Source organism: Symphalangus syndactylus, chromosome 6 (genome assembly GCF_028878055.3).
Source record: "Symphalangus syndactylus isolate Jambi chromosome 6, NHGRI_mSymSyn1-v2.1_pri, whole genome shotgun sequence".
NCBI classification, from domain to species: domain Eukaryota; kingdom Metazoa; phylum Chordata; class Mammalia; order Primates; family Hylobatidae; genus Symphalangus; species Symphalangus syndactylus.
This window is the reverse complement of record NC_072428.2, coordinates 138555770-138576454: the sequence shown is the minus strand read 5'-3', so window position 1 is coordinate 138576454 and position 20685 is coordinate 138555770. Positions and strand designations below refer to the sequence as shown.

Sequence of the window (20685 nt, the reverse complement as noted above, 5' to 3'; positions counted from 1 at the left end):
AAGGGAATTCATAGTACAGACCTGCATTTTGGGTGGAAGCAAACTGACACTACAATAGAATCCTGCATCTTTAGGAAGGAATGAAGAGCAGTAGAAACAGTAAATATCTGGGTAAATATACTTTTCTTAATTCTTTAAAATACAAAGGATGGTTTAAAACAAAAATTTATAATATCAGCTTGTGGGTTTAAAAACATATGTAGAGGTAATATAAAGGAGAGAGACAGGAGTAGTAAATGGAACTATACAACCACAATTCCTCTACATTTTCTATGATGTCATACAATCTTAACTCTAAGTAGAATGTTAACAAAGAAAAATGTGTATTATATCCTCAGAGCAATCTCTTTATTCCTTCTTCTCTCTTTCACACACACACACACACACACACACACACACACACACACACACACACTCTGCAGAAACAACCAACAAATATATTAAAAAGGAACTATAAAAAAATTTCAAATAATCCTAAATAAGAGTGGAAAGCAAGAACAAAGAAAATTTTTAAGGGGAGAAAAAAACAACATGGTAGGCCTAAAATTAATCTATTAATAATTATAACAAATGTTAATGGGCTAAAACTACAATTAAAAGACAGAGATGGTCAGAAGGGGCAAAGCAGCAAGACTGCTCTATATGTTGACATAAGAGACACGATTTAAATATAAAAATACATATAAGTTGAAAGCAAATGGACGGAAAAAGATTATCATGCAAACATTAAGCCCAGAAAGAGGCTAAAGAAGCTATAACTATCAGACAACAAATTACTACCAGGGATAAAAAGGGACACATTTCATAATAAATGTACTTAAAAGACATATTTGCAAATGGATTTTTGTCTAACAACAGAGTTTCAAAATATATGAAAAAAATGTGTTTTTTGAGATGGAGTCTTGCTCTGTCACCTAGGCTGGAGTGCAGTGGTGCAATCTCGGCTCACTGAAACTTCCACCTCCCGGGTTCAAGCGATTCTCCTGCCTCAGCCTCCAGAGTAACTACAGGCGCCTGCCACCATGACCCGCTAATTTTTGTATTTTTAGTAGAGAGAGGGTTTCATCATGTTGGCCAGGCTGGTTTTGAACTCCTGGCCTCAGGTGATCTGCCCACCTTGGCCTCCCAATGTGCTGGGATTACAGGTATGAGCCACCACATCCGGCCTAAAATATATGAACATTTGACAGAATTAAAGGGTAAAGGAGACAATTTCACAGTCATAGGATAAGATTCAACATTCCTCTCAGCAACTAGACCACAGAAAAAATATCAATCACAACTTGGATGATCTGTATGGGCAGCTGTAACATTCTACACCCAGTGGTATACTGGTAAATTGGCTCTCTGAGGGGGGAGAAAAGAAAAAAAGAAAAGCCCTGATTTGTAGCCTCTGTAGATGTCTATTGTATAAGGTTCCCACCATGGCAGATGCAAGCTACCAACAGGACGATATCACACAGGGAGATGGGGAGAGATGGGCACAATCATCTCCCGCAAGCTGATCTGATCCAGCTGCAGCACATCACCATCTACGGCCAACGGCTGCAGAACCCACATTCTTTTCAAGAGTACATAGTACGTTCACCAAGATAGGCTATTTTCTGGGCCATTAAACATGTTTCAATACATTTAAAAGGACTGAAATTATACAGTGTGTTCTCTGATCAAAATGGAATTATAATTAGGAATTAGTAACAATAAGCTACACGGGAAAATCCAATATTTCTAAACATCTTTCTATATAATTCAAAGGTCAAAGAAAGTGTTTTGAATTAAATAATGAAGATACAATATATCAAAATTTGTGGAATGAGGGTAAAAATCCTTACAAGGAAATTTATACTTTCAAATACTTATATCAAAAAAGGTAGAAAGAGTTGGGCATGATGGCTGATGCCTATAATCCCAGCACTTTGGGAGGCCGAGGCAGGTGGATCACTTGAGGTCAGGAGTTTGAGACTAGCCTGGCCAACATGGTAAGACACCCAGTCTCTACGAAAAATACAAAAATTAGCTGGGCGTGGTGGTGCATGTCTGTAATCCCAGCTACTCAGGAGGCTGAGGCAGGAGAATCGCTTGAACCCAGGAGGCAGAGACCGCAGTGAGCCAAGAACATGCACTGCACTCCAGCCTGGGCGACAGAGTGAGTGAGACTCCATCTCAAAGAAAAAAAAAAAAAAAAAACAGAAAAGGTAGAAAGATTTAAGAATTATTAAAATGGCAATACTCCCTGACATGGTTTGGCTGTGTCCCCACCCAAATAGCACCTTGAACTGTAATAATCTCCATGTGTCAAGGGCAAGATCAGGTGGAGATAACTGAATCATGAAAGCAGTTTCCCAGATAGTGTTCTCGTGGTAGTGAATAAGTCTCACAGAATCTGATGGTTTTATAAATGGGAGTTTCCCTACATAAGCTCTCTTGCCTACTGCCATGTAAGACGTGACTTTGCTTCTCCTTTGCCTTCTACCATGATTGTGAGGCCTCCCTAGCCATGTGGAACTGTGAGTCCATTAAACCTCTTTCCTTTATAAATTACCCAGTCTCGGGTATATCTTTATTAGCAGTATGAGAACAGACTAATATACTCCCCAAATTGATCCAAAGATTCAGTGTAATCCCTATCATAATCCCAGTTGGCTCCACTGTAGGAAGTAACAAGCTGATTCCAAAGTACATACAGAATTTCAAGAGACTCAAAAGAGCCAAAAGAATCTTCAAAAAGAACAACATTGTAGGACTCAAACATCACAATTTCAAAACTTACTACAAAATGACAGTAATAAACTCATGAGTCTGTGGACACCTGATTTTCAATAAGGGTGCACATCAAAACCACAATGAGATACTACTTCATTCCCACTAGGATGGCTAGAATCAAAAAGTCAGAAAATAACAAATGTTGAGCCGGATGTGGTGGCTCATGCCTGCAATCCCAGCACTATGGGGGGCCGAGGCAGGAGAATCACTTGAGGCCAGGAGTTTGAGACCAGCCTGGCCAACATGATGAAACCCTGTCTCTACTACAAACACCAAAATTAGCTGGGCATGGTGGTGCACACCTGTGGTTCCAGCTATTCAGAAGGCTGAGGCAGAAGAATCACTTGAACCTAAGAGGAGGAGGCTGTAGTGAGCTGAGATCTTGCCGCGCACTCCAGCCTGAATGACAGCAAGACTCTGTCTCAAAATAAATAAATAAATACAACACAACACAACACAACAAGTGTTGGCCAGAATGTGGAGAAACTGGAACCCTCATACACTGCTGGTGGGAAAGTAAAATAATGCAGCCACTTTGGAAAATAATTTGGTAGTTCTGCAAGTGGTTAAACACACAGTTACCATCTGACCCAGAAATTACACTTGTAGGCATCTAAGAAAAATGAAAACATATGTCTACATAGAAACCTGTACACAAATATTTACAGCAGCACTATTCGTAATAGTAAAAGGTGGAAATAACCCAACTGTCCATCACCTGATGAACGGATAAACAAAATGTGGTATATCCACAGAATGGAATCTTATTTTATCATAAAAATGAAGTACTGACATATGCTACAACATGGATGAAGTCTGAAAACATTATACTAAATGGAAGAAAGCCAGTCACGAAAGACCACATGTATTAGTCGGCTTAGGCTGCCATAATAAAATACCAGACTAGATGGCTTAAACAACAGGAATTTATTTTCTCACAGTTCTGGAGACTAGAGATCCGAGCTCAAGGTGCTGTCAGGGTTGGTTTCTGGTGAGGGCTCTCTTCCAGGGTTGCAGATGGCCGCCTCCTCATTGTGTCCTCACATGGCCTTTCCTCTGTGTATGTGGAGAGAGAGCTCTCTGGTGTCTCTTCCTCTTCTTATAAGGACACCAATCCTATCAGGGTAAGGCCCCACTGTCACGATTTTATTTAACCTTAATTATTCCCCCAAAGAGCCTTACCTCCAAATACCATCCAAATATACTGGGGGTTAGGGCTTCAAGATATGAATGGAGGAGGGGCACAATTAAGTCCATAACACCACATATCATATAGTTATATGTATACAAAATGTTCAGAATAGGTGAATTTATAGAGACAAAGTACATTAGTAGAAGGTAGGGGTAAGAAGGAAGTGACAACTAAAGGGCACAGGGTTTCTTTTTGAGATGATGAAAATCTTCTAAAATTGAATATGACAGTTGAACATTATCTGTAAATATACCAGAAACTATTGAAATGTACACTTTAAATGAGTGCACTGTATGCTATGTGAATTAGATCTCAAAGCCATTAAGGCCAGGCACAATGGCTCACACCTGTAATCCCAGCACTATGGGTGGCCGAGGTAGGTGGATTACTGGAGGTCAGGAGTTCAAGACCAGCCTGGCCAACATGGTGAAACCCTGTCTCTGTTAAAAATGCAAAAAAATTAGCTAGACGTGGTGGCGTGCGTCTGTAATCCCAGCTACTCAGGAGGCTGAGGCAGAAGAATCACTTGAACCTGCGAGGTGGAGGTTGCAGTAAGCCAAGGTTGCGCCATTGCACTCCAGCCTGGGCAAAAACAGCAAAACTCTGTCTCAAAAAAAAAAAGCCATTAAAAAATTCAATACCATTCCAATCAATCAACTTTTGGGGTACAAATTGACAAGAAGTTGACAGCCCATTGAGGAAAAGTTTTTTTCAACAAATGACACTGGAATAATTGGATATCCACACAGGGGAAATTTAACCTCAAGGCTTACTGTACACCATATACAAAAGTTAACTCCAGGTGGATCACAGGTCTAAAAGTAAATGCCCAAACCATAAAGTCTTATGAGGAAAACACAAAATATATTTGAGATCTAGGCAAAGGTTTCTTATGTCACAGAGGCAATAAATGCAAAATAAATAAATAAATAAATAAAACCAATAAATTAGGTTTCCCCAAAGTAAACATCTGCTCACCCAAAGACACCATTAAGAAAATGATTAGCAAGCCTCAGACTTGAAGAAAATATTAGCAAAATATATCTGACAAAACACTGGTATCCTTGACATATAAAGAACTAAAACTAACAAAAAGCAAAATATCCCAAAAATGGAAAAAACAGGAGGTGAAAGACTTGGACACTTTACAAAAGATGACATACAAATGGTGCATATAAAAAGGTGCTCAATGGACACGAAGTTTACATGGTAGCCCGAGAGGTGCCCCCAGTTTAGGGCACCTTCGCCTAAAGAACAGGATCAACTGTGCTTTGAATCCAGGCTGAATCAGCAGAAGCAGAAGTGAAGGCAGATCTTATATAGCTCTGATGACACACAGTCTTAGCTTCACAGTATTTTTATCTCAGCTTTAAATCAACTGAACTATATGGAGAAATGTTATCAGAAATGGAACGAGCAGGCTCTTCATGTGATCAGAAGCTGCCTGAGGGAGATGTGTCCAGGCCACCAGCCCCTCCTCACACCTCACTGCTATGAGACCTGAGGAAAAAGCGCTATTGGGATAATTCAAGTGTATTATCTGGAAGGGGAGAATTCCCCATGTTCAAGGAAGGACTGTAAAATGGATGTATTCCTGAATTCTGAGGTGTGCCATTTTCCTGAAGAATGAGCCCTGAAGGGCGCCTGTGTGAAAGGACAGGGCCAGAGCCTCCCGGCTGCTCTCTATGCCTGGGCTCCTGCTGCTCCCCCAACCCACTGCCCCCACAATGCCACACTCGCCACCTGTTGCCCCAACATGCACACAAATTAAGTGTTCACAAATCATTTACTTTAGAAGAGTAGAAAAACGAACTATGACTAATCTTTAGGAGAAAAATGGTCACATCTAAAGTTATTCTTAAAGGAAAATAAAACAGTATGAGGACAAGTTAAACATAGGAATTAAGATGAAATAAGAAAAAGCAAAAACATCAGAGATAAAAAATTAAAAGTCTACAAGGCAATAAAATAGAAGTTTCATTCAGCAGACAATAGATTAGGTATTTTATACTAAGGCAGCCACAGACTCTAACAAACCCATGCATTTGACTTTTAAAACTCTGAGGTTCTTTGGCCAGAAAGCAGGTGAGAACGTAAGCAGGTATCTGGGGCCTCCTCTACAGGCAGGTGGGGAAATGGTGTAAGGTGGTACAGGGGTTTACGTTCAAGAGCCAAGCCTGGTTCAGCCTCCAAAATAGGTCCTACAACTCTTCTGCTGTCCTAGAAACGTTGTCTGCCAAGGCATACTTCTGTACTGATGGACAGGGGCAAGTCACTGTGAAAGGGTCCTATTAGGTGCAAAGCTTCACATCTCACCTTTCAGCAAGCAGACACCCTCTGGGCACCTGCCCAGTGCCAGGCATCATGTGTGTGACTTAGGCCTCACCAACAGACTGCCTTCCCAGAGTTCAGCATCTACTACTAATGTAATATAAAGTGAGCAGCGGGGTGACGGAGCCAGTATTCTCAAATGTCTCTGTTACCCACAGCACCATGCCTTATTTCTGAAGTGAACACACCTGGGGAATCAATTCTGGACTTTTAGTTATTGCCAAACTTGAACCATTCTCATTAGCTAAAAGAAAAGCCAATTCAATCAAAGAAGCAAAACTAAACAGAACAGAATCATTTCCTACTACCACTTGTTTCCCAAATGCGACTTAAGAAGTGGAAATTTAAACAAGTAACTTCTATTAAAATCACATGGAAAGATGCACTAAAAGTTTTATTAAAAATACAGTACTTCCTAGGCTGGGTGTGGTGGCTCACCCATGTAATCCCAGCACTTTGGGAGGCCGAGGTGAACAGATTGCTTGAGGTCAGGAGCTTGAGACCAGCCTGGCTAACATGAAACCTCGTCTCTACTAAAAATACAAAAATTAGCCGGGCATGGTGGTGCGCACCTGTAATCCCAGCCACTCGGGAGGCTGAGGTATGAGAATCGCTTGAACCCAGGAGGTGGAGGTTGCAATGAGCCAAGATCGCACCACTGCACTCCAGCCTGGGCAACAGAGTGAGGCGCCCTCTGAAAATAAATAAATAAATATATATATACACACACACATATATAGTACTTCCTATCTTCACACATTAACAAGTTAACCTGTACCAAATGGCAGAACAGCAGGCTCACATACTATCCTGTATAATCCGTCCGTAGTTATAAAAGAATAAAGTCCTGTCCAGTCTGTGGGTACGTGCATTTCTGAAAAGAAATATCCCATATGAAGCAAATAAATTCACATCTAATAGCATACTTCAAAAGCAAAAACTAATTGCAATTGATTATAATGAACTAAAAAACGTGTTACATAATGTTCAAAGTACTCTGAGTATATATACTGTGAATCAAACTTTGAAAAATAGCTGAAGAACATGCCATATTTATACTAACTGCCCACCCCTACCAAAAAAAAAATCACTTGTGACGAGTATGCAACCTCATAATTTCTACAGGGTCTTACTTTAAGACAGATAAACAATTTCTCAATCCTAAGAATGATTTTAGTAGTACCAGATCAGTAGTAAAAGATAGCAAGAACTTTGCAAACTAGGCTTAACATTTGCAAAAGGCAAACTAATAAACTGCACTTTTAAATGCATGCTCTATATGAAAATCTAGAAGGCAAAGAAGAGCAATTTTTAAAAACTCATATATACGTCCACCACCTTATAAGGGACAGTTCCTTTCCATATGGTGTACATAAACTTTTTCAAAAGCAGGAGCGTGTGGTGATGGTTCACAATTCACATACCCACTTCATATCCTGCTTTCCCACAGCAATATATTATGAACATTATTCCATGTCAATAGTCTTCATTGCGTTTTTAGTAGCAGTTTATAATTATCCTTAATATTGAAGATTGAGGTTGTTTTCCATTGTTTCCTATTATTAAAATATGCTGAAGAGCCTTGCACATGCAATTTTGAATACAACTATTTCCTTAGGATAAAGTTGAAAAAATAAATTGCTGGGCCACAGTACATTTTTATGTCTCTAGAAAGGCCAGGCTTGTGTGGTTCATGCCTATAACCCCACAACTTCAGGAGGCCAAGGTGGGAGGATTGCTTGAAGCCAGGAGTTCAAGACTAGCCTGGGCAACATAACAAGACTCCATGTCTGCAAAAAATAAAAAATTAGGTGTGGTGGTGTGCGCCTGCAGTCCCAGCTACTCAGGAGGTTGAGGTGGGGTGGAGGGTGGAATCACTTGAGTCCAGGAGTTGGAGGCTGCACTGAGCTATGATTGTGCCATTGCACTCCAGCCTAGGTGAAAGGGCAAAACTCTATCTCAAAACAAAAAAATATATTTCTAAATTTCCCTCCAGAAAGATCATAGCAAACTAACATTTCTGCCTGCACTGTAGAGCTTGGTCTCCTTGCCAACACTGGCTGTAATAGTCATTTCTTAACAATGTTTTTCAACCCGATAGGTAAAAACAGGGTCTCACTGTGTTGCCTAGGCTGGACTGCAGTGGTGCGATCATGATTCACTGCAGCATCGACCTCCCAGGCGCAAGTGTTTCTCCTGCCTCAGCCTCCTGAGTAGTTGGGACTACAGGCATGCACTAGCACACCTGGCTTTTTTTTTTTTTTTTTTTTTTAAAAAGACAAGGTTTTGCTATGTTGCCCAGACTGGTCTCAAACTCCTGAGCTCAAGTGATCCACCTGCCCTGGCCTGCCAAATTCTGGGAATTAAAGGCATGAGCATGGCTGGCCTAATTCTTCATTTAACAGTTATAAGGTTGAACATTTTTCCATATGCTTACTATCTGCATTTCTTCTTTCTGTGAACCAGTATGTCCTTTTACAGACTTATGCTAAAAGTATGGATAAACATATGTATATACACACACACACACACACACAAGGGAAGGACAGATTACATCTGAAAAATATGAAAACTTTCTATGTTTAGGTTCATTTGACGTGAGCCATGCTCATTAGGTGAGCAGAATCAGATTAATGTAAGACTCCTAAATTAAGAGTGCAAGATGAAAAGTGTCCAAACACATTTGTTGGGATGGATGGTTATTCTAAAACAGACATGGATCATCATTAATCTACCTTGAAGACAGTTTGTTATTCCTTCTGTGTGATCTGCTGTTCTTTGAAATTTTGGTTTTCTATAAAGGAGAGAATTTTGCAGTGAGCAGGTGAAGCAGGAAGGCTGCCACCTGAACACTCCCCTGCAGTGCAGCTCCTATGGAAGAGAAGGCGATGGTCAAGAGTGTGGACCTGAAAAGAGTGGTGGCGGCAGCCAAGACGGGACTGCTCAACTGGCAGGTGCAGAGCTGCAGCAGGGACCAGCGTGTCCTGGCACGGTGTCCCTGCAAAGCACAGCCGCAGGCTCCAAGGGCTCAGCAGATTGACTTGGGTGAAAAAGTGCCCCATCCCCCAGCAATCACAAACCTTATCACTAAACATCAAAATAGACGATTAAATGTGAATTCTGAATGTGCTTATGTTATGACTTACTGAGAGCAACCAAGACCAATCTCATTCTCATTCTCAAATATGAATGAATGATTCTCAAATCAACCAATCTCATTCTCAAATATGAATGAGATTCTTAGGGTGCTAGTGGGGGAAAAGAACACTGGATAAAACAGGCTAAGGAACAGAACAAACTGATTCAGGCCACAGCAATGTACAGGAAGACAAATAGAAACTTCGAAGTTTATGAGCATTTATTCAGGTAGAGAGAAAAAAAAAAGACATCAACATGAAAGTTTAAACTGATTCCAAGGGAAGGTAAAATTATGAATCTGAGGTACCTGACCTGGAAACAAAACACAGGTAGGTCTGGGGCCCAGAACGATGAACAGAAACCTCCAACAGGTGACCTGACACCTGCACGAGCTAGGCCGGACCCTCATACTTCACTGCATCCCCTTAAATGCCTCTCCTCTAGCCAGGACCCATGTTTGTGTTCCAACCTAAGCACAACACCTGAAATATAGTGGTGTCAATAAATCGAATAAGAAATGCCAATACCTATTTCAAATTCAAAAGGAAAGAAACCTGGTATTATTTATCCACCTGCATAGAATTTTATTCTACGTATTTTATTGCAAAAGAAAAACAGGCCGGGTGTGGTGGTTCATACCTGTCACCCCAGCATTTTGGGAGGCCCAGGTGGGCGGATAACTTGAGTCCAGGAGTTTGAGACCAGCCTGGGCAACATGGTGAAACCCTGTATCTACAAAAAATACAAAAATTTGACAGATGTAGTGGTGTGCGCCTGTGGTCCCAGCTACTTGGAGGCTGAGGCGGGGTGATCACCTGACCCCAGCTCAAGGCTGTAGTGAGCCATGAACCCATGAGTGCACTCCAGCCTGGGCTGACAGAGTGAGACTCTGATTTACACACACACACACACACACACACACACACACACACACACACAGTTGCTGCATGGTAACTATACACGTGTAAGACATCACAGAAAACTAGAAGTGAATAGTTAGAAGTGCTTAACAGACAGACTCACAGTGGAGAGTGATGGCTCAAGCCTAAAACTTTAGGAGAAAAACCAAGTCTTTGAGAAATGGCTGAAAACCAAGTTAAATAAAGTGGATCTTTCTGTCTGCAGATGCTCTGGTCATTTTCTTTTTTTTTTTTTTTTTTTCTGGCTTTTCCAAAATTCCCTTCTTTCACCATTTTGAGTTGAAAAGTCAAGATAAATATTTATGCTGTATAATAACCCACCTCCCTGCTACAGCAACCACAAACGTCACAGGTTCCTAAAGGCTCCAAGAATATTTGTTTTACAGCAAGAAGTAGTTGCTTTTTCTAAAAAAAAACACTCAATTTTCTCCTCCAGGATACACAATGGGTAAAAATCTAGCTGTTAGCTACTAGCCAGAGTTATGGGAAGGAAAAGAATCCCTCCTTTTTCTCTCAACCAGTTTTCCTTTCTAACCCACTTCCTTTGCCAACTGCTGATGAGGCATGTCTAATTTTGCAGAGTGATACTAGAACAGTGAGAGGCACTGCCAGCTCCTTCTTCCCCGGTCCAAAGCACCTCCTTCCCTGAAACACAACCTTACAACTGCAAGTATTAGGTGTGACAGCGAACAAGCCTTTAGGAGATTATTTTAAAATGACCAAATGTACACCAGTAAGAGAAAACTTCTGAAAAACTGCTCTGTTAAGCACCCTGGGCTGGAACAAAACAGCAATAACAGCAACATATGCGCAATTCCAAAAAGTACTATGCATAAATGGCTTTAAGTGAAGATGGCTCTACAAAAACATGACAGATGACTCAAAATTCTTTCAGTTCTCACAATGATGCTGAAAAGGTATGTGAAGAGTTAGGGGGTAAAGTAGTATTTTATGATTTTCAACAATTAATAAACATAAGAATACACTCTACTGTTTCACTTCTATCCTAATATATTGAAGAGTTAATCAAAATACTTCTTCACAACTTCTCAAATAAAATATAGAAATGTAATACTCTGAGAAATGTGATCCATTCAAATATAGTAGCTGAAGACTACATAGAGTGTCTAAAGGCGATTCTAGATTCAGACTGCTGAGAACCTTAAGACCTGCCTCACCACCACCACTGGCTGCTATACAACCACGTTCCTGAAGCTTATCCACAGAGGAAGGTGACTACCACCAGCCTGCGGTGAGATAAGGCTTAATGAGGTGTGGATGGTTCCAAGCCCAAAGCCTGACACACAGGACTCAAACTGTAGCCATTATTTCATTATAATGTCTAAAGAATTAAAGAAAGATATTTTAGACTTGGTTTAGAGTCTCCAATTTTTTGTAAATATATGGAGCTATTATTTCTCAGACAAAACTGGAAAAAAAAACTGCCCAATTTGAGAGGCAGTCCTAAAAAAAATTAAAGTTGCAGGTACCAAAACAACTACAAATTATACGAATTTAATTATTTGTAGAATATAAGAATTCGGTAACTTCTGCTAGCATACAAAGTCTCACTGCCTTATGAGCAAAAATAACCCATCAGAAAAAGGACCAACCTGATTTAAAAAAGAAAGAACACATTAAGAAATTCCCAAGGCTGGGCGTGGTGGCTCACGCCTGTAATCTCAGCCTTTGGAAGGCCAAGCCAGGCGGAATGCTTGAGCCCAGAAGTTCGAGACCAGCCTGGGTAACTTGGTGAAACAGTCTCTAGAAAAAAAAAAAAAAAAAAAAAAATTAGCCGGGCATGGTGGTGTGTGCCTGTGGTCCCATCCACTTGAAGGCTGAGATGGGAGGATCCTTTAAGCCTAGGAGACAGAGGTTGCAGTGAGCCAAGATCATGACACTGCACTTAGCCTGGATGGCAGAGCGAGACTCTGTCCAAAAAAAAAAAAAGCATGACTTACAAGGCATATTAATTATATCTCAATAAGGTGGATTTTAAAAAGAAATTCTCCAGAGACAGATCAGCAATGACACCTCCTTGGGCTCTGGTGCAGTGCTCTCCTGCTTTCTGTACATCAGAAATCCCACCAGTGTCTTCCCTCACCAGTGGAACTACCACCTTCAGCTTTCTTACAAGAATTAAGAAAATGTCATACCTAGCAAGCCAGAACCCTGTTGGGGGCATGATATCCTCCCACTTGGCAAAGACTCTATCTTCTTTAAAAGCATCCTACCCATCACAGCACCCTGCAATCCCACTCCTACGTACACACCCTGGAGACCAGAAGTCACAGAGCCACTCAAAAACCCGCACGCAATGTTTACAGTGGTATTAGTAACAGTCAAAAGGTGGAAATAACCCAAATGTCCATCATTGATCAATGGGCAAACAAAATGTAGACTAGCTATACAACTGAGTCATAAAAAGGAATGACGTACACAGTGATTCGTGCTACAAGGATGAAGCCTCCAAGCATGCTCAGTCAAAGAAGCCACATAGGCAGCCCACAGATCGTATGACTCCATGTGTGCAAAATGTACAGAATGGGCAAATTCATAGAGACAAAGTAAATGAGTGGTTGCCAGGGCCTCGGGGGAAGAGGGCATGAGGAGTGACTGCTAATGGGTACAAGGTGTCGTTTTAGGGTGATTAAAATGTTCTAAAATTAGATAGTGGTGATAGGTGCAAAACTCTGTAAATATACTAAAAACCACTGCATTGTATACTTTTTAAAAGGTTGAATTTTATGGTACGTAATTACATCTCAATAAAGCTATTATTTTAAAAGTATTCTATATGTAAGTGTATATACATGTATAAATATGCAAACACACATTTTATGCTAATTCAGAGATTGACATAGTGTTATATCTACTTAATTTTTTTTTAGGATTCTAAAATATTAACATGCAAGAACATACTGGAATATCACAACAACTAGTTTGATAGTAACTGATATAGTCTAAAAATTTAAACCTGAAGCTCCATTGAATCAGCAACTTTAAAGTCCTAGAAACAGTGGCAATCTCTCTCTCCTGAGTGAGCTTAACTCTAATTTCAATGTCATATTTGTATGGAATCAAGAAAGCCTCCAAATTAGCTGGTGCATCTCCAACCACATGAATAGCGGGAGCCACATCTTTTCCACCCTCATCACCTTTGTAGCACACAGCACAGTCCCCCATGCACATCGTGGACCAAAAACTAAAAGAATAAAATTCTTTTTAAATACTGTACTTTAAAAAATAGGGCCACAGACTGGGCAACATAGCAAGACTCTGTCTCTATAAACAATAAAAAAAAATTGGCCAGGTGTGGTGGCACGTGTCTGCGCTCCCAGCTACTTGGGAGGCTGAGATGGGAGGATTGCTTGAGCCCAGGCAGTTGAGGCTGCGGTGAGCTGTGATCATACCACTGCACTCCAGCCTGGGTGACAGAGTGAGACCTTGTCTCAAAAACACACAAAAATAGGGCCATAACAGGAAAACTTTTGCTCGATGTTCTATCTCTTTAGATCAGGTAAATGAACTTTTCCTGTAAAAGGGCAGGTAGTAAATATTTTAGACTTCATGGACAAAACTGTTTCTGACACAACTACTTAACTCTGTTCCCATAACACAAGGCAGTCATAGACAATATATAAACAAATGGACGTAAAACAAACGATCAGCTGAGAACCTCAGGACCTTGCTTTAGACCAGCATTGCCCAACGGAACCTTCTACATGACAGAAATGTTTTATTTATTAATCACACAGCTAGTGTGCCTAAGGAACTTTAAAATATTTCAAATGTAAACAGCCACATGTGCCCAGTGGTGACTGTACTGCCCAGCGCTGCATTTGACTAAAAATGAACCAGTTCTACTCTGTTCAAAAACTTAAGGCTAAAAATGAACCCTGCGATTATTTTGCATGATGAACTGGGAGGAGAAAACAATATAAAATTCTAATAATTCATAAGTCATACTAGTAAATAATCAAAACTCTAAGCAAATCAACCTGCGCTAGGCAGGAGGATACGTGTAGAGCTCCATATATCTGGACTTGGCCATGCTCTGCCGCGTGTACACCTGCTGGATGCCGGCTCTGAGGTCGTCCCAGATCTGGTCCAGGCCAATCTGCTTCAGGCCGTGGGGGTTCTGGCTCCGGGTTGACGACATTGTGAGGGATGTTCTAAAGTCGTCCAGTGCAGCAATCCTTATTCAAAGTACAGCTAGTTCTCCATTAGATGAAAATATACAGTACCATTCCAAATTTATTCACAGCAGCTCAGAAAGGATGTCCTTTAAATGTAGAGAATGAAATCTCATTGCAGGCAAACCTGAGGAAAAAAATAAAGAGAATCAGTGGATTGTCTCTGGGGTACTGTAATAGGGTGAGACACACTGACAGAAACACTCAGTCTGCAGGCATTAGCAGGGCCCACTCTAGAGACCATTTCTCTTTCTATGTGGAAACACACTCATGTTAATCATATGGTCTGTGTACAAAAATATGCTTAGACATTTAGTTCAAAATCATTATGGTATTAGCACTCAAGAGAAAACCTGGGTAAAAGTTCACACAAGCACAACTATGTTGCCTTTCTTTGCCTTCTAAAGTTATCAAAAATATATATCACTTGACCTAGATGACAATTAGAAAGACAAACTCAAAGAAAAAAGGGCAAAGGATATGCTCAGGAAATTCCCAGGAACACAAACAGCGAATAAATAGGAAAAATCATTCAATCTCACAGGTTACCTATGACTTTTAGTAACTTTTCACTTAGAACTCAGCAAGAATGCAAATGTTGGTGAGGCTGCAACGAAAGGAAATAGGCACTCCCTTTTTAAGGAGGGAATCTGGCAAGAATTATCAAGATTCAAAATGTACTCTGAATTCAGACAGACCTGAGTTTGAAGCTCAGTGCCACATCTACTAGGTAGGTACATGTGGTACTGGGTGAGTTTCTTAACCTCTCTAAGCTCTAATTTCCTAGTCTGCAAAATGGAGGCCAATTGCTTTCCTCAAGTGGATATGTAGAGTTTAAATAAGATAATGTATTAGAAAATACCTAACACAGAGTAAATGCTTAACAATAGTAGTGGCTATTATTTCCAAGTATATGAAGCTAATGACAAAAACAATACATAATGCTTCAGCATCTTGGACACATAAATAAAGTAACTTAGGTATTCAATATTCTATCAAACCAGTACTTCTCAATGCACGGTATCACAGACATAATTTAAGGACTACCTATGTACATCACATCAAAACATAAAGGTTTTAAACAGGTATTTCTAGTGCAAATCAAGAAACACTGAATTATTTGAATGGTTTCATAAAGCAAATGTTATTGGGAAGTAAACGAGATCTGGAACAATGAGGCTAGGTTATTGAAGCCTGCAAACCTGTGTCCAAGTTACCTTGTCAAGTAATTCAGCTCATCCTATATCCTCAATGGCATTACAGAGCTCTGTGTAATCTAAGGCACATTTAGGGACCCTGTGAGGTCATGCTTAAGGAGTAAGTCTAAACCACTGAAACCTATTCTCTAATATTTATTTATATTCTGGGCTATGGGTCTTAATATTTTATCAACCTACAACATCATTCCTGATCCTGAAAGTATTTTATGTCTTAATTCAAATTGGTATGTTCAAATGTGGAATATAAAAATATTTAACACAAGGACTCCCTCAAGTTGTAAGAAACTAACAACTCATCAACCACTCTGAAAATGTTTCCTGTGTGTAGTTTCCACGTGCTTTCCTTTCATCGTCTACTTTGGGAGGGTCAACAGCACACTTAATAAGCATGTTTTGGACTGGTGGTGCCATCTGATAGCATCAACTGTTTGGACCCACCCTACTTTCCCCATCACTTAATTTTTCCCTAAGGGGAAATAATCACTTAAATTCCCCAAACTCATAGTCCAGTTAATTCTATCTTGGATGAGCTTTCTCATACCTCTCCAGATGCTCTTTTACTCCTTTTCCTTTTACTTCTCTTAAAATTTCTATCAGCAACTGAGAAAAATGTTCTACTCTGCCCCCCAAATGCCTTTCTCCATCAGTGTTGTCCGTGTCAGTGAGTGGCAACGCCACATGTATCCACAAGTCAGAAACCTGGGAATGAGTCTGATGCCACAGCCCTCATCTTTCACATCCAACTGCTACGGCCTTCACTTCAAATCCATTCGCTCATCTCCACTTCCTTCTCTAGTGACCATCCTTGCCATCTCTTACCTGGGCCACTATTTTAGTTGTCTAAACTAGATTCTAATATCTTGTGTCTGCTTGTATCATTCTTGACATGGCAGTCAGCTGTCTAAAATCGCTGTCATCCTAAGAACGGTATAATCCTAATTCTGAATAGGCTGTCACCCTAAGAGCAACAGGGAGCCAAGGCAGAGTTTGAAGAAGGGAAATCCTTAATATGGCACTATCAGATCCTTTTCTCTCTCTTCATTTGCCTCTTACAAAACCTCAACTCTCCCCCTCCCTCCCCTCAGGTTCAGCCACACAGATGTCCCCCCTGGCCACCCCAGTCTCCTTTCCCTGCCACAGGATCTCTGCATCTGCTGCTGCTTCTGCCTAGAGCGTTCTAGAGAGTTCCTCCCCTTCTTCAAGTTGCCTTCCAGTCATATTTTCAAAGGAGGCTTACTAGGAAGTCCCAGAAGACGTACAGGTTTGCTTTAAATGGGATTTTCCCTTCTTAACACTTACTCCAGGCCATAACCCTGCACTTGTTTCTTTACTGTAATTCCCTCACTTCACCGGGGTGCAAGCCCCACAGGCTCGTGAGAACCTCATACAGAGCCTGCCATGGCGCTCAATACATATTTTACATAAATAAATGAAGGAATAAATTAAGGAATTGAAAAGCTATATGTATTAAAAAGATTTAGGAATAAAATACAAGTATCATCAAGCATCTGAACTTGCTCAAAATCCCTCTTTAGAATCTCTACAAAATTCTATCTCGTTTCTTCTAAACTTTTTCCTTCAAATATTGGATTTTGGGCTAAAATTTATGTCTTGCTGTTTCATTTAGTCATGTTTTGTATTATTTTGGTCAATGCAAATTCATACATACCCCAACACAGTGTTTAAACAGGCTTACGAAAATTACAGAATTTTAATGACTACTTAGTTTTAACGAATATTTAGTAGGATGCTACCATATGCCAGGCACTGTCCTAGGCATTATTTACTCCTAATGGTAAACAGACATGGTCTACGCTCATAATGCTACGGTGACGGAATAAAGCGTGCTTATTTATTTATTTTTAAATAGGGTATCATTCTGTTGCCCAGGCTGGAGTGCAGTGGCGTGATCACGGCTCACTGCAGCCTCGACCCCCTGGGCTCAGGTGATCCTTCCACCTCAGCCTCTCAAGTAACTGGGACTACAGGTTAGGACAACCATGCCTGGCTAATTTAAAAAAAAATTTTTTTTTTTTGTAGAGATGGGGTTTCGTCATGTTGCTTTATGTGCTATGCATTTGTGTACCAAAAGCATTTGTTCTTAAGAGCCAATATAATCACTGGCAATTAGAGGTTAACCTTAATGATAGTTCTGACCCTTCCTCTTCAGATGAAGAAACTAATTCAAAGAAGCAATCAAACTTGGCAAGCTTCTAATACAAAGTAGCAGGACCACAAACTAGTACCCTCTAGTCTGAATTTTAGGTTCTTCCGTTTTTAAAGTGTCAAAACCGTAAAACCACTGTAAGTCATAGGAAAAAACAACCACCAATTGCCTATTTGTTAAATGAGGAAACCTCAACATCTCCAATTAAAAGAGCCGATAGCTTTGAAGAGTTAATAAGTCAGTCCTAATTGTATCAGCATTGATTCTACTCAAATATTTTGAAATTTATGAAAGCCCACTTTTTTTTTTTTAAAGCTTGACTTTCGAAAAACTAAGATAAACTGTGCAACGATCAGGACAATTTAAAAGATAAAGTCAAGATACCAGTTATCCTCTAGCAAAGTTAAAATATACCAAATAAAATAGTCAATGTGGATTTTTCTCCATAACACCTCCATTCTCCTGTCTCAGCATAAGCACATCAAATATGTTCTTTACATATTCTCTATTCTTTGTATTACATTTCTGATTCCAATTATGAATCTTACTCTATTAAAACGCACTGTTAATCTATGAGATCAAATACAACTTTTCATGTCACACTTGTCAAGTTTACTTGCTGTACACTTTTTGTGTCCAGATCTATGCATGGTAACTTTATGCCACATCACACCTCAGTTTATATTCCAAATATGCTGAAAAATTAGCAAAATCTTCTATTCGTGCTGCTATGTGATTTATTCTTCTCTATCCATTCCCTTTTTCTAGTTGTTCCCACTGAGTATCTAAAATTCATACATAGATGATCTGAGGTTTTCAAAAATTCATACTTCAGTGGGTGGGTTTAAAGAGGATGACCTAATCTTATATTTTTAATATCCCCTAAAGAGCCTCACCTATGTACTTAAAACATTAATAACTAATACAGCAAAGAAATCTAAAACAAAGTCTACAAGGAGATGTTAGAAGTAAGCACATGACGAAAATGTCTAAAAGGACAGATAGGTCACACACATGCTGGGCAGCAACAGAGACCTGTGAGGAGGTCCCAGGCAGGGCTCTCGGAGCAGATGCTGAGACCTGGCTTGGGTGGAAGATGCTTCTTAGAGATGGGCACCCAGGAGATGACAAGGAGGAAGCAGACGGGGCAGAGAAAAGATGAACTGTGATGTAGGCCCTATAAAGCCAGCATCACCCTGGCAGGGAACTCTGTAACAAGTGTTGCCAGAGGGTCTCACATGGGCTGCAGGCCAGGCCTTTAACTCCCACTGGGCTGAGAGGGGTGCAGCCTGGTCCAGGCAGCTCTGCAGCTGAGGCCCGATGGCAATAACACTGGGAGTCAAGTCCTTCCTTGAAGGGGCATCTGGGTGGGTCACCTGTGTATCTACCAGCCTGCTCCAATGGATACAAGAGGCTCAGGCAATGAAGTTTTCCAGTTTAGAGGGGTAGGGGTGTAGGGGTGTAGGGGGGTGTGTGTGCGTGTGTGTGTATACACGCGTGCACTGCATGCCCATGCTTAATCTATTGATGCATCACTCAAGTGTCTGGTGAACTGAACCGATTGTAAAACTTCCTGGGACAATAAAATAGAATATAGGTGCCCACAAAACACTAGCTTCTCTGTTAATGTTGAATTTTGATTTACAAACTATATATCCATATCTTATAATCAAGCCATCAAAAAATGTCACTCTTAAGCAGATTTCATTAAAGTCAGAGAGGATAAAATGGTTTTTAGGTAAGGGGTAAAAATATTTTCCTCATAAATCACGTCTCATAGCTAGAAAACCTAGGAGGTCCCCAAACCTAAAGATATTAAAAACAAACAAACAAACAAACAAAAAAAAATATACTTAGGAAATCAGGTAGTTTTCAAAAGTACTCAGGTATAGGAGATCCTTGGCATCGCAGGAGTTACTAATTGCAGTTATGAATGTCCACGCGTTTCGGGCGTGTACCCTGCAGATGTGCCACCTCCTGACTTGGACACACAGGTGGCCGGTGAGTGAAGCAGGCCGACAGCAGGCGCAGCCACAGGGCCCCTCACAACTTCAGTGTTCTCTAGACGGCCAATCCCCAGAGAGGGATTATCATTTTCTTGACAGGAAACCAAGGCACAAGATGCAATTAGTCAAGGACAAGAAGCAATGGCAGAGCCAGCTGTGCCTCCACACACACTAGCTGCTGGCTCCCGGAGCCCGCATGAGCTTTTACCACGCAGACACACACGCGCGCCACAGTTATACTTCACTGTCATCTAACCCTTGGAAAATAATGGAACACAACAGTCAAAATAAACAGGTCTAACAGAAGAAAAGCAGGCATATATTTAAGAACTTGTCTCACAGAAAAGACTGTTATTCCAAAGGAAGATGAAAGCCAACAGAATCAATATGAAACAAGCTCCCTGACAATTCCAACTGTGAACTAATCAAACAGGCTGTTTCTCAAGATTAACGGTGCATAAGATTCCTTCATCGAGTAGAAGTGTGAACTAACTAAATGACCTGCAAAACTCTTGAAAAATATATCTTCTTTGATATTAGTAATTCAGTTTCATCCATACATACTGGAAGGACTTTTGAAAAAGAGCACTTAACAACAGTCTTCCACTGAACACTAATTGGAACATCAACTGAACTGAACTGAACATCAAGGGATTACTAGCTTTAGTGAAGTTAAATACTTTGTTTGCTAGAAGACTTCAGAGGTCTTGATAAATGAACCTGTCTTACGAATTTCCATCAGAAAAACACAG

The 20685-nt window shown here is 40.4% G+C and overlaps 1 protein-coding gene across 4 annotated transcripts in view; it reads right to left on the bottom strand.

Annotated features, from left to right (window-relative positions):
• The window catches only part of CUL1 (cullin 1), a 102842-nt gene that overhangs the window by 56868 nt on the left and 25289 nt on the right, over nucleotides 1-20685 (bottom strand). For all 4 annotated transcript variants that reach the window (XM_055284405.2, XM_055284407.2, XM_055284403.2 and 1 more), the window contains exon 2: nucleotides 14367-14667. In XM_055284405.2, the coding sequence (XP_055140380.1) occupies nucleotides 14367-14506 (140 nt within the window). In that variant the 5' untranslated portion in view covers nucleotides 14507-14667. The remainder of the gene's footprint in view (nucleotides 1-14366; nucleotides 14668-20685) is intronic.